The sequence below is a fragment of the Drosophila gunungcola genome, assembly GCF_025200985.1.
Source record: "Drosophila gunungcola strain Sukarami chromosome 3L unlocalized genomic scaffold, Dgunungcola_SK_2 000014F, whole genome shotgun sequence".
NCBI classification, from domain to species: domain Eukaryota; kingdom Metazoa; phylum Arthropoda; class Insecta; order Diptera; family Drosophilidae; genus Drosophila; species Drosophila gunungcola.
Window position 1 is genome coordinate 1,334,904 of NW_026453182.1, and position 12,820 is coordinate 1,347,723.

The 12,820-nt window shown below is 34.6% G+C and overlaps 3 protein-coding genes and 1 long non-coding RNA gene across 5 annotated transcripts; 1 reads left to right on the forward strand and 3 right to left on the reverse strand.

Annotated features, from left to right (window-relative positions):
- Positions 1-1,634: 1,634 nt before the first annotated feature.
- LOC128259970 (uncharacterized) lies at positions 1,635-3,413 on the reverse strand. The gene is made up of 3 exons (XR_008268100.1): positions 3,085-3,413; positions 2,811-3,025; positions 1,635-2,747 (listed from the first exon to the last, which is right to left on the reverse strand). It is a non-coding gene; the product is annotated as an uncharacterized LOC128259970 (long non-coding RNA).
- Positions 3,414-3,762: 349 nt separating this feature from the next.
- On the reverse strand, positions 3,763-5,656 carry LOC128259974 (fibroleukin). 2 transcript variants are annotated; one of them, XR_008268101.1, is made up of 3 exons: positions 5,370-5,656; positions 4,261-5,308; positions 3,763-4,042 (listed from the first exon to the last, which is right to left on the reverse strand). XR_008268101.1 is itself a non-coding variant. In XM_052992627.1 (2 exons), the coding sequence occupies exons 1-2, from the start codon at positions 5,445-5,447 to the stop codon at positions 4,331-4,333; spliced, it is 1,056 nt and encodes a 351-aa protein (XP_052848587.1). In that variant the 5' UTR covers positions 5,448-5,656; the 3' UTR covers positions 3,763-4,330. The 2 variants fall into 2 exon arrangements, 1 of the variants encoding a protein (XP_052848587.1); XM_052992627.1 differs by having other exon boundaries at positions 3,763-5,308.
- A 1,414-nt stretch (positions 5,657-7,070) lies between these two features.
- On the reverse strand, positions 7,071-8,862 carry LOC128259975 (mitochondrial import receptor subunit TOM20 homolog). Its single transcript, XM_052992628.1, has 3 exons — positions 8,658-8,862; positions 8,519-8,594; positions 7,071-7,530 (listed from the first exon to the last, which is right to left on the reverse strand). The coding sequence occupies exons 1-3, from the start codon at positions 8,785-8,787 to the stop codon at positions 7,221-7,223; spliced, it is 516 nt and encodes a 171-aa protein (XP_052848588.1). The 5' UTR covers positions 8,788-8,862; the 3' UTR covers positions 7,071-7,220.
- A 1,435-nt stretch (positions 8,863-10,297) lies between these two features.
- On the forward strand, positions 10,298-12,421 carry LOC128259973 (4-aminobutyrate aminotransferase, mitochondrial). The gene is made up of 5 exons (XM_052992626.1): positions 10,298-10,478; positions 10,537-10,661; positions 10,822-10,993; positions 11,095-11,257; positions 11,351-12,421. The coding sequence occupies exons 1-5, from the start codon at positions 10,442-10,444 to the stop codon at positions 12,312-12,314; spliced, it is 1,461 nt and encodes a 486-aa protein (XP_052848586.1). The 5' UTR covers positions 10,298-10,441; the 3' UTR covers positions 12,315-12,421.
- Positions 12,422-12,820: the final 399 nt, after the last annotated feature.

Sequence of the window (12,820 nt, forward strand, 5' to 3'; positions counted from 1 at the left end):
GCTACAACAACCAAATATTTAAGACTTCAGTTGTATCCTTACTTTGTTCAGATAAGCTAATAATTATTTAACATACATTTACTTTTATTTTTTAAAAACTGTAGGTGATGCAAATTAGCTTTGCTGTCGACCAAAAGAATAACATTTTAAAAGAGTATTAATAATTGTTTTACGGTAAGTAAAATGTTCCCATTTCCTTAAAAAGTTTCCTACAAATGTAACTGGAAGCAATTTAACAACTAGAAGAAAATCAATATTCTCTATTACTTTACATAATTATTTAAATGAATCTGTAAACAGGTTTCTATTTTTTTTGTTGTTCACTTTCATATTGCATTCAATCGATTGTTTTTTTTTGAGGCCACGAATGAGCAATTAATATTTTTTTATGTTTCTTGTTCTTTTCCAAGTTATCGGACAACTTAAGTGAAACTTATGTCTCTGAAAGCGGCTCTTTTCAATTTAAAAACTGCATTTAATAACAATGTTTTGTATCTAAGTGCACACAATTTAAAAAAAATTGTCTAAAAAAGGCTTGCAGTAATAGTAAATAGTAGCAATAGAAAAAACGTATATTGTTAGTTATCAAAGGAGGTAATGCCGATTTGTTCTAAATGAAAAAAATGGGTACTTCTAAAAAATGTTTAATAAAATATCCACATCCTCTCTCATTTGGGGGTAGAATTCCAAAATTGGCAAACGTGTTCGAATAATTTTGCTTTCAATGCGTTAAAAGTAAAACCTAAGAATGTCCCAAAAACCCCAAACCCTGCATTCCCCATAATCCGTATTGCAATGGCTTCGCAATTTAAGAAATGAATTCCATTCGATTGGGAAAGTTGCCTTATCAAGAGTGTATTTTTTGGCTTATTCCACTGACATTTGTTGGATATATTCCGTTTAATGACATCCGCTTCACCACAAGGGGTTATGCAACTCTTAATCACTGTTACACGTATTTATTAAACAATATTTGTATCGTTAAACGAACTGATGGCACACAATACGTACGTACATATTTTATCATTATACCGCTTAACATCACTAGCACTGAGAATGAGTATTGGCGTGGATATATTTGTTGAATCGCATATCGTCGCTTTCACTCGTACTCATATTAAAAGAACAGCGCGACTTTTGATTGAAACATACTGTCTTCATTCAATTGCCAGCTACCGACGCACGCAGTACACCGCGACTCAAAACCAACATAAACCGCAGTCAATGAGAACAGAAAGTCAACTGATTGGACTTTCCGCATTCGCAACTCTCCTGGCCATCGCAGGTCCTTTCATGTTCGACGACTTCCGGTTGCAACCTCGAACTGGAACCTCGAACCCACACAAAACATCCATCCCCTCCTAACGGTGGCAACACCCCTATTTTTGCTGACAACTACAGTCACACCCCTATGTTATCTCGGAAAACATCCCAACTTTTCTACAGAAGAAGGTCAGGGTCTCTGTTAGAACTAACAATGTTTCCCAATTTCCCCAGGCTTAAAACGTTTTTCTAGTAAAATGTTTTACTTTACATTTTAGCCATAAAAACAATATCGTATTGTATGTTATTAACTTTTTAATATGGTAAAGCAATGTATTAAAGATTGTCATTTTGTTTTTCACGTGGGACCTCTAATATTTTTATAAATAATCTTTTTTTCCTTTAAATTTCAATAAGCAGCAGTTTTTCGTTACAAAAAAAATTTCATTTTAAAAGCTGAAAATATTTACAAAAAAATCTTTGGCAAATTATATGCAGTGGAGAGTCCCTAGCAATCTGTCATTAAGTTGCGTCATCCTGCGACATTTTTCTGCGAATTTCCCTCGGAGAAAAAAAAGGATGAGGAAATTCTGTTTATTGATATGGTATAAAAAATGCCCACTTTAATAAAATGCTATAAAACAGGATTTCTGTTAAGGATATTGCGAAAAGGAATTATATTAGGTGACATAGACCTTAGCATTCTGTCATTAAGTGGCGCCATCTCGTGAGATTTTTCTGCGAATTTCCCACTTCACTAAAATGCTATAAAACAGCAGAAATTTCTTTAAGGATATTGTGAGTAACAATGAAAATTGAAGTGTAATTCCAACATTCAAAGCTGAATTTTCTGATACGTCGATATATGGAAATAGGTTAAGCCTGAGATCTATCGTTCTGGATCGGCATGGCCTGCTCGCTTATGGCCCAATCATATTCAAAAACTTCCATTTCGAAATCGGAATTGTGTTCAATTCTGAAATCCAGGGTCGACAAATTTTGGGATTTGTTTACTTGAAAGTTTTGAATTGGGAGTTGAATTTTTTCGCTGACGGAAGTATAAGTAGCGGTATGACCATCTGCAACAAAAGGAATAACTAAAAATTACGTGAGAAATTCAAAATTAGATATACATTATAGTGTGTTTTAAATTATTACATTATATAAGTTATTTTAACTTTTTATTTTATCATAAGATATATAGTCCTGTTATTGATATGGTGTACTTTTAGTTGCGATCTAGACTTGTCCATCTGTTTTCCATTATTTTTTTCAGCTCTAAACTAACAACTTTCCCTAACCATTTTTTTTTTATTTCAGGTAGATATAGATAGATATGTATAAGTTCGAACGGAAACGGTGGAAAATCAACATAGGTTCAAATCGAATTATAATCGTTTCCTTAATTCAAAATTTAGCCTTTGTAATAGCTGTCGATGTATTTTCCTTCGGAGTGCCGAAGTGCGCCTCTTTCCTCGTTCGACCTTAAATGGCAAGATTCTTTAGTTGGAGTAACTAACCGCTCTCCGTGAGACGATTGACTTTACGAGGGCGTGGGTTCCCTGTGAAACTGGAACTCCTCCTCCTTCTGATGACCATTGATCTGCAGCGATTCGGCCGCCTTTAGCAGGGCGGCAAGCTGATTCTGCGGAATGTGCTCCTCCTCGCAGTACTTGTAGGGGATCATGGGGCGCAGTTCCTGGTCCTTGACATCCTTGAGTATGAAAATGGGGTGCTTGTCGTACTGCTCCTGCAGCAGGGCCTGTTGGGTGTGATCTTAAAATCGCTTGAAGGCAAAGATATATACATATATATACATACATAGGTATACGCACGCAAAGTAAGGACTCAATGCCGAGGGTGCAGCGGGTCAGGAATTCGTTCTCCAGCAGATTATCGAACACGCCGGCCAATTCGGACTGTGGGCTCCAACTCAGGCAGAGCTGTTGGTCCATTTTGGCGTATTCTTCAGGATGGTGCTTTAATAATCTAAAAACTAAGGTGGGATAAGGTCGAAGATGATCAGCGATGCACGTGAGTGTCACTTTATTGAATGTGGGTCAAATTTATGTCATTTAAATGCACTTCATATCTTTAAATAAAGCATAAATATATATACATATAAAGTGTAATCCCAAACAAATCCAAAGCGAAACAATGGTCCAGTGTGACCAGGCAATAATTGAAAAATTTGCCAGTTTTGAATAAGTGCGCTTAGATTCAAATGATGGTCAAGAAAATGTGAAAAATAATCGTAAAACTTATATTATAAGTTCCATTGACACAATTTAAGAGTTAAAATTTGTTAACTAATGTAAATTGAGCTACGCAGACTTAGAACTACGAGAGAGAATTCGTTTCTTTTTTATTTTTGTTTGTATTAAATAACACTTATTCTGGATAAGTGAAGAAGACCTGTTTAAAAAAATAAAAATAGATAGAAGAAATAAATTTTCTGAAACCTCAGTTTAGTCAAATGGTTATTTGTTACGTGTCAATTCGTTTTATTTTAACTAATACAGACGATAAGTTTTTAACAGAGTTTTTATATATTGTTTCTTATTTTGAACTTTTGAAACTTTTAGCAAATCCTAATTCAAAAGTCCGAGAATTGGAAATGCTGAAAATCATCTTCAGTAAATCCTTTTATGGTTTTGGCCTGATCAGCATTTTACACGATTTGAGAGAATGTTTTTCCCCCAAGTTCCAACGACCCCAAAAAATTCAATTTTCTTCCTTCAACACAACTTTAGATCCGTAGTATTTTCCATTTAAATTGCTAAAAAGGAAAAAAATATTATGCAACTTTCTTTTGATCATTAACTCTTACAAGCCGTGTGTTTTCAGAAATCTCTTCAAATTTGTAGAACGTAGAAATTTAAGGAAAAGTCAGAATAATTACGACCTTTTTTTGATTTTTGTTGATATAATAATACGTTAGAAGGGATTTTATCGGTATGAAAAGATTTCTGAAGAACTTTTAAAATTTTCTCATACCAGTCAGTAGAATTGCCAAAAGCTGTACCCTGTTTGCAGGTTGTAATCCCAATACCCGTCAAATATCGAGTCATGACAGCTTTCGCATATAATCGCCAGCATTTCCCGAGTATGCACCAAGGCACAACAACTTGTATTGCTCATCCCTGCTTCCAATAACAAAGTGATCGTATCTGGCGAAAGCAGTAGCATCATCAAAATCAACCAGTTGGACGTATAGCTCATGCCGTCGACCTGATGTCAACTTGTGCAATTTCTCACAACCAATCCAGAACTCTCTACTCAAGTCGCCAAAACCTTCCCAAAAACTGCCAACACGTTTATTAAAGTCGACACTTCCATCGACACGGCGCTGTATGACCATCCAGTCAGGACCGGCTGAAGGGATATCCTCAAATAATGCTGCGAAGGGTTCTAAGAAATTATGAGGCGTTACGAATTTAATTGAGGAAACCTTAGTGCAGTTAAGCAGCACGTGTGGTTCACTATTTTCGTGTCCCCTTACAGTAGTTATAGAAAACATAGCAAGTTTGTCATCCTTTTCTTTCAATTTGACCTCATATGTTTTAAGTTCGGCTTCTAGCCTGGCTATTTGCTCATCTCTTTCTTGCAGATCATTTTCATACTTTTGGGTCTTCTCCTCCAGCTCCACACATTTATCATCCTTCTCTTGAACCATGCATTCCAATTTCTCAATTTTGGCATTTAACTTGTCAATTGTGATCTGATCGTTAGGTTCTATTGAGTTACTCTTTCTCAAATCGAGAGCATTTTGCAAATCTAGGATTTGATTTTGGGTTTTCTGTATGCTTAATTCTTTGGTTTGATTAACTAAATCGATTGAAAAGTGCAAGGACTTGATTAAACTGTCCTTATGATTGGACTTTTCCTTTTCACTTGCTAATTGCATTTCGGAAATTGTCAGCTTGGCAACGAGTTCATTTATTTTGGTTTTGTTCCTTTTAATTGTCTTTTTCAAGCCTTGCACGATCCTTTTTTGATCGCTTGTCCCACCACTCATATCCTCAATATCCGAACCGCTACTGACCTGCAATACAACATTTTTTTAGCATTTCTTTAAGACGAAGTGTACCTAGATAAACCCTCACCGAATTGTTTTCAGTGGTTGAGTCATCCAATGATCCTCGAGGTTTCTGCGAAAGATTGTTTAGGTTCTCAGGTTTCATGGCGATTAATTAAATGTACAATGTAAACCGACAGATTCACTTTTATGCAATGGACATAACATATGTGAATACAACTTCGACAAGTTAAGCTATAGGCTATTAAAAAATATGGAAAAATATAACAATACTATAAGGGTTCTAATCTTTAGATGCCAGTGTTACCAGATATGGATTCCACTGTTTTACTCTTCAAGCCGGTATGGATTATCAATTCATTAGGGTGACTCGTGATCCAACTTAAAGAGTTTCAAGATTTCCGAACGTTACGTTCATACAGGAATATTCTACGCCAAAAGCTAAATGTTTTTTTTTCTTTGCTTTTTACTTGCGGACAAGGGTAATTTACTGTTGTTTTCGAAGTATTATTAGCTTTCACCTTTTTTATTTTAAACAATATATTTTAAAGCTTTATTTCAAATTTAAATAAGTAAAGGAACCTACACAGTAATTATAGTAGTATAGAAGTATTGACTGCCCTTTTAACGGATGAGTGAAGATTAAAAACTATAAAATTGCTTAAATTGTATCGCTCTTACGGCAGCTGTCTGATATCGTTATCCCATTTTAATGAAATTAAAAAGCTAAATCTGAAATATGAAACCCTTACTATACTATAACTATGGCAATTCTTTAAAACTGTAAGACAAATTTTTGATGACAAACATGGCGATGCTGAAACATCCCTTCAACTGAGTTAGAAACTATGGTTCAAAAGTATATCACTACTGCACAAAACGTTTAAATGGTTTCAGTCATAGCACATAGATGGTTTCATTTGTAGAACACAAAATGGGTTTCGTTTTTTTAAGAACACGTAATGGTTTAATGATTATTTTTCACTCTTTTTTAAATTATTATTAAAATATTAAAATTTGTTTTGTAATGGTTTTGACACGCATTTCATGTATTTTCTTAATTTAGATGCACATCTTGCAAAAGAATAAACAAGACTTACCAGCATTAAGTCTATGATTGAAGACAATCTGGCTTCTTTCTAATAAAAGGGTTTGCATATCAGGCATTTTACACGATTTGAGAGAATATCTTTTTTTTTAAACTTAGCGAGAACAACATTGACCACAGAACTACACAAAATCAAAATCATCTAATCTAAATCTAGTTTTTGCCTTAAAAAAAGTTTTAACTAAATAGGTAAAAGTTATCAAAATCAAAAGTAAATAAATCCTCAGATAAATATCGGCTTTAATGACAGAACTAAATTTTCAAAGTATTTTTTTCTTAAAATTGGAAAAAAAATTATAAACTAGTCGTTTTAAAGAAGTTAAACTTTTATTTTAAGCATATTACCCTATTTATAATTATGGAAAAAAACTGTGTTTTAGTGGTGCTGTTAAAGATACTTAAAGTTGGCAGAAAATGAAAAGGGGACTTCATTTGCATAGAATTGTAATTAATATAATGCCAAATTACTACTCCTAATAAAAACCCCATTTCCCAAAACAAAATATAATTTTGAGATTTACAACATTTTCATAATCTTTTATTGTAGATAACTTTACAAACCGGCTTATGAAAATGATTGACAAAATATAGCTTTGTAGAGTTGATCTTTAATATTCCTTTAACGTCATTATCGCAAGAAACAAAAAAAGAGCACAATGGTTAAGTGTTAACAGTTTACGCATATTTATTTTTATGTATTGGGAACATCCAGAGAAATCAATATATAAAAAAAATATGATGTTTATATATGAAGCCCTTAATTTCTACTATTGAAATTTGCATTTCAACTTCAGTGGCCATCTCCAAGTATTATTCAAGGTCGTCGATACTTGCGTTTCCAGATGAACACTCTATAATTTTGGCGCCGTCCAGCTGTTGCCCCGAACTCTGACCCAATGTGATTGGCCCGTCGTTTCCCTCGGCGGCCCGGTTCCCGAACTCTTGCATTTTGACGATCAGCATCGCGAATACTTGAGCCGGAAGGGAGGATTGCAGCACCTGCAGCAGACGAGCCGGCTGGCCACACACCACGATGGCATTTGCCAAGTGCTCAACGCCACTCTCGAAGTCTCCGCGAGCGATCAGGGTCTCACCCATCTGAATTTCTTGTAGGAAGTATCTGAAAAGATTCAAAGAGATTGATTAGTTGGGGCGACTTAAATGGAAAAAAAACATGTTTATTTGACTTAATTTAAATCGAAATGCATAAAGCAGCAATGGGTTTAAGGACTGGTCCTTCTTTTAAAAATAAAAAACAACTTACTCTCTATCCAACTAATAAGATGAATTAAACTGAAGCGTTAATATTATGCAAATTTGTATTGAAAAAATAATTAACTTTAATCAGAGAAAAAGGTTTCTGAACTAAAACCAGTGCGCTTTTGAATTAAAGTTCTATTTAATGGTTCATATTATTATAAACATTTTTATTAAGTTTTTAGATGTCAAAAAATTAAAGGCAAACATTAAATGGCAAACAAATTATGACAGCTTTGTTGGGATACAGAGCGCATAAAGATGCTAATTTATTATTTTTTTTTTAATTGTAATCTTTTGATTTTTTTTTTAACGTAGCCAAATTTTTTATCACGCAGCTAAATTTTTTGTTTAAAATTTAACGTGTGAGTCATGAAAGAAAAACCTTGGGCGTTTAAAAATATGCAATAACATCTGTTTATTGCAGGGGCGACAATGCTGGACACACAAGGATTTTGGTTAAAAAAATTATACTAATTTTTAGTTAAACTTTAGCACATTTCAGTTTATGTTGTTGAACCTGTTTCACTACACCATTTAATATAAACGTAACTTAAACTTAAAGTCACGGTTTGTTTAAAACAACACTACAATATTATTATTAAAACTGAATTATTTACCAATACGACTTTAAATATGCAAGTCTATGCGGAAAACTTAATAGATTGTAATACAAGTTTTCGGTTTTATATTGGCTTAGTTAATCCGAACATATGTATGTACATACATATGTACATACATTTGGTTGGAAAAACATGGACTTGTGTGTATGAATGAAGGTGTAATGAATCGGCACAACTACACGTGCCGCATTATATAATGGATTTCGCGTCGGAGAATGGGAATCCTACCTTTCGATGGCTTCATGGTCGTTCAGGTTTGGAATTCCAGGCTTGGCAGTGCCGCTTTTCCGGTTGCGACGACGACCTGAAATGTGATGAAACGCTCAGTTTCTTTCATAATTAACTTTGCTCCCATGTAGACTCTTACGCTCACGGACTTTCTTCTTGTACTCGGGGTCATTGCGGCGCTTCTTGTCGAAGTAGATGCAGTATCCTATGAACAGAGTTCCGGCCACTCCCGCTGCAATTCCAATTGCAGTTTTGTTCATTTCAATCATATTATGAAAACTCTCTTCGCTTCAACTGTATCTTATTTTACATTCCGCATGTGCCATCGATTTACATGAAACAAAAATCGATATCATCGGATTCTATATTTGTCATGCTCAGCATTTGATTTTGACCATATTGAAACGCTGGTAATGGAACACCTTTTTTGGAATATTTTAGGTTTTGGATTTAAATTAAATTTAATTTACTTTATCTTAATGGTAATCAAGCGGTTTGGTTAAGAAAAAAAGTTCACTTAAAAATAAAACAAAATTGCCATGTTTTTGTGAATACAAGCAAACAAAAAAGGAAGGCTTTTGTGAACACAAAAAAAAAAATTGTACAATAAATAAAAAGAGTAGCTTATTTATATATTTCCAAAGAAAAAGGTATAATAATCAATGAAGTACACAATAAAAAAATCACTTAGTTTATGGGATAGGCATGAAAAATCCTTTAAAAAACTTGAAAAAACCATTTTTAAAACGTACTATGAATAACCGATAGAAACTTTTTTAAACTTATAAGCAAATTAATTGCAGAACCCTTTTTGAACATTTTATTTTGAATGCAGTCAGCTGATCTGCCTAGAATCTACAAAAACCCACTTTCAAACCATATAATTTTCAACACTGTTTCAAGACTGCGTGCATTTGGTTTTGTTTAAGATTTAATAAACTTATAAAAGTGTTGTTGTTTTCTAACGAAGTAATTATAAGAGAGATTAACTCTCTTAATACATATTTTTCAAATAACAATTCCTGCTGCTCTAATATGGAATAGGCGCCTGAAAAAGAATGCAATCTTTAAGACTTGTCAAAAATAGATAATTTTGGAATTCCCTAAACGACTCAATCTCTGAGCTGCTGAAAATATAGCAGAAATTCAGCAGAAATTATCAGCAAGAGAGAAACCGTACTGCTGAAATTTTCAAATAATCGTTTGCCCAAGCTTTGTTTGAAGAAAAGCAACAAGATGCATTTTTTGAATTTATTAATATGCAATAAACTGACATAATAAGTTGACAAGCTGCTGAAATTTTCAATTTTCCAGTTGAATTTGTATAGACCAGCTGACAATCAGCTGACCCAGTTTCATTAATTCAAATAGTTAGTTCTTTAGGGAATACCCAAAATTTTAAAATGTTAAGTTTTTCCTAAACCTACTATCATATTATTGAACAAAATTATTTTACTTTATTGTTAAATTGGTTTCTTAATTTTTTCGGCAAAGAGTATATAAAGCTATAGTTTGTTAACTTGGTTTTTCAAAACTTAAGCTTATTTTCATTTATTATAATAAACTACTTTCATTTTATTTTAAAAATAAGTACAGATTCCGTGTTGTCAATTTAGAGCTATGTGCTAGTAGAGCTTTATGAAAAATTTGAATAAGTTGTACGTTACTTTCCCCCGAGAATATGTAATTGACGCAGAACCATGATGAATTCCAAAAAATAAATTGATAAGTTCCAAATTGCGAGTGTGTGGTTGTGCCCAAGACTATGGATATGTAATATATACCCGCATACATAAGAGCCTTTATGTTTGTATTCTGTAAATATACATTTCTCTTAAATAAATAAGTGTTAGTGGCTGCTTGTTAGCCTTTCTATTGAACAATTCCTTCACTTAACCCCGGAGCACTCAGTCGATAGTAACCATGCGGAGCTTGTGGCTAAACACGTTGACCAAGCAAAGTAAGCAAACAGAATACTTTAAATTTGAAAAAAAAATACTGATAAGTGATTGTTTAAGGCCTATATCGGTTGAGCACCAAAAGGTACTCCACCAACAATGAGCCCAAGGAACCTGTGGTGAAAACTAAATCAATACCTGGCCCGAAATCAATTGAGCTTAAGAAGCAACTGGATTCTGTTCAGGTGAGTTTTATTTTATGTTATCAAGGGTACAGGTATTAAATAAATGTATTTTTAATTTTATCTGGACACCAGGCCATGTCCACTTAAAGATAACTTTTTAGACCACCCAAAGTGTCTTCTATTGTCCGTTTATTAATTAAAACGAATTGCTTTTTTATAGGCCACCGGAACAGTCCAATTTTTTGCTGATTACGAAAAGTCCATTGGAAATTACATCTACGACGTTGATGGAAATATTTTACTAGATGTCTACACTCAAATTTCCTCAGTTCCCTTAGGCTACAATCACCCGAGACTTTTCAAGGTCTTTAACAATGAGCAAAACCTGAAAAGTAAGCAGGATCGTGTAATAATTAATATAACATATAACAATAATCAATTCGTAAGTCTAGTGATTGTTTAAAAACGATTTTTTTTTTTTTACAATTTCCAGCTTTGATTAATAGACCTGCACTTGGTGTCTTCCCTGGCAAAGAATGGCCAGATAAACTACATTCAGTTCTATCGAGTATTGCTCCCAAGGGACTTAACAAAATCACAACGATGATGTGTGGTTCGTGTTCAAATGAAAATGCATATAAGAGCATCTTTATCTGGTAGGTTTTTTAATTGTATAGATATTACTTAGAGACTTTCATAGGAAATGTAAAGGATCAAAAACGATTACTTACGATTACTTTCCCCTGTAGGTACCAAAACAAACTACGCGGAAATAAGCCACTTACCGAGCAAGAGAAAACCTCCTGCATGATTAACATTCCCCCTGGAGCTCCAAAATTAAGTATTCTCTCATTCAAGGGAGCCTTCCATGGACGCACTTTGGGCGCTCTATCCACAACACATTCAAAATATATCCATAAGCTGGATGTTCCGTCGTTCGACTGGCCAATCGCCTCGTTTCCTGAATACAAATATCCTTTGGACGAAAATGTGCAGCACAACAAAAAGGAGGATGAAAAGTGCCTTAGCGAAGTGCAGGACCTCATTCAGCAGTATGCCAGCAAGAATCCTGTGGCCGGAATTGTGGTAGAGCCCATTCAAAGTGAAGGAGGTGACAACGAAGCATCGCCCGAATTCTTCAGGAGCCTGCAGGCGATTTGCAAGAAGAACGGCATCGCCCTCTTGATCGACGAAGTGCAAACTGGAGGTGGTAGCACCGGAAAATTCTGGGCCCATGAGCACTTCGGCCTGGATGGTCCCCCCGATGTGGTTACCTTCAGCAAGAAGTTGCAGTTGGGTGGCTATTTCCACAACGAAGACTTTCTACCCAACGAGCCATACAGAATCTTCAACACTTGGATGGGCGATCCGGGAAAAGTGCTTCTCCTGGAGGAGGTTGTGAAAGTCATTCAGGAGGAGAAGCTCTTGGCCAATGTCGATGTGGCCGGAAAGGTTCTGAAAAATGGTTTGCTGAGCTTGGAGAAAGAATTCCCGCATATCTTAAACTCTACTCGCGGCCGTGGAACATTCTTGGCCATCAATTGCACCAACACCAAAGTGCGAGATCAAATAATCGGCGCCCTAAAGTTGCACGGCATTCAGACTGGAGGATGTGGCGATATTTCCATTAGATTCCGCCCAGCTTTGATATTCCAGGAATATCACGCTAACATCGTCCTAGATCGCTTCCGCAAAGTTCTTCAATCTTTTTAAGAACAATATAATGAAAACCAAATACGAATGTGCTCTGAAAATTGCCACTGCATGCAGTATATATATGTTACAAAAATGAATAATAAAGTGAATTTATTTTATCCTTCCTTATTATGTTCTTTATTGGTTGGAATATAGATAAAGCACTCGCACCATTAAATGAAAGCCGATAGAGTAATCTAATCTTTAGGAGTTTCCCCCGCACAAACCGAAAATATATAGTAATGAAAATTTATTATGGGCTTAATAAATTTTGTTGACGATGAAATTGTTCGCTGAGATGAGCTTTGAATCCAGAGACAGCTGATAAAGCGTTAAATAAGTATTATTATTAATTATGTTAAATATAGAACTTCGGTTTTAAATTTATCAAAAGAAGCGCCTACTAGAAAATATGAAACAAGAAGAAATTTCGTCTTCTTCTCCTTCTCGTGTGTGGTGGCAAACTTTTAAATGCTGCAACAAAATGCTTTCGGTACTTACTTTTTATTTCCATATGTATTTTG

What these genes read in the sequence shown, in the direction of transcription:
- LOC128259974 (XM_052992627.1), bottom strand. Translation starts at nt 5,447, where the DNA reads ATGAAACCTGAGAACCTAAACAATCTTTCGCAGAAACCTCGAGGATCA. An exon ending in CAACCACTGAAAACAATTCG is followed by an intron (nt 5,309 to 5,369) that starts GTGAGGGTTTAT and finishes GTTGTATTGCAG; the next exon opens with GTCAGTAGCGGTTCGGATAT.
- LOC128259975 (XM_052992628.1), bottom strand. Translation starts at nt 8,787, where the DNA reads ATGATTGAAATGAACAAAACTGCAATTGGAATTGCAGCGGGAGTGGCC. An exon ending in CAAGAAGAAAGTCCGTGAGC is followed by an intron (nt 8,595 to 8,657) that starts GTAAGAGTCTAC and finishes ATCACATTTCAG; the next exon opens with GTCGTCGTCGCAACCGGAAA. An exon ending in GACCATGAAGCCATCGAAAG is followed by an intron (nt 7,531 to 8,518) that starts GTAGGATTCCCA and finishes GAATCTTTTCAG; the next exon opens with ATACTTCCTACAAGAAATTC.
- LOC128259973 (XM_052992626.1), top strand. Translation starts at nt 10,442, where the DNA reads ATGCGGAGCTTGTGGCTAAACACGTTGACCAAGCAAA. An exon ending in AAACACGTTGACCAAGCAAA is followed by an intron (nt 10,479 to 10,536) that starts GTAAGCAAACAG and finishes TGATTGTTTAAG; the next exon opens with GCCTATATCGGTTGAGCACC. An exon ending in CAATGAGCAAAACCTGAAAA is followed by an intron (nt 10,994 to 11,094) that starts GTAAGCAGGATC and finishes TACAATTTCCAG; the next exon opens with CTTTGATTAATAGACCTGCA.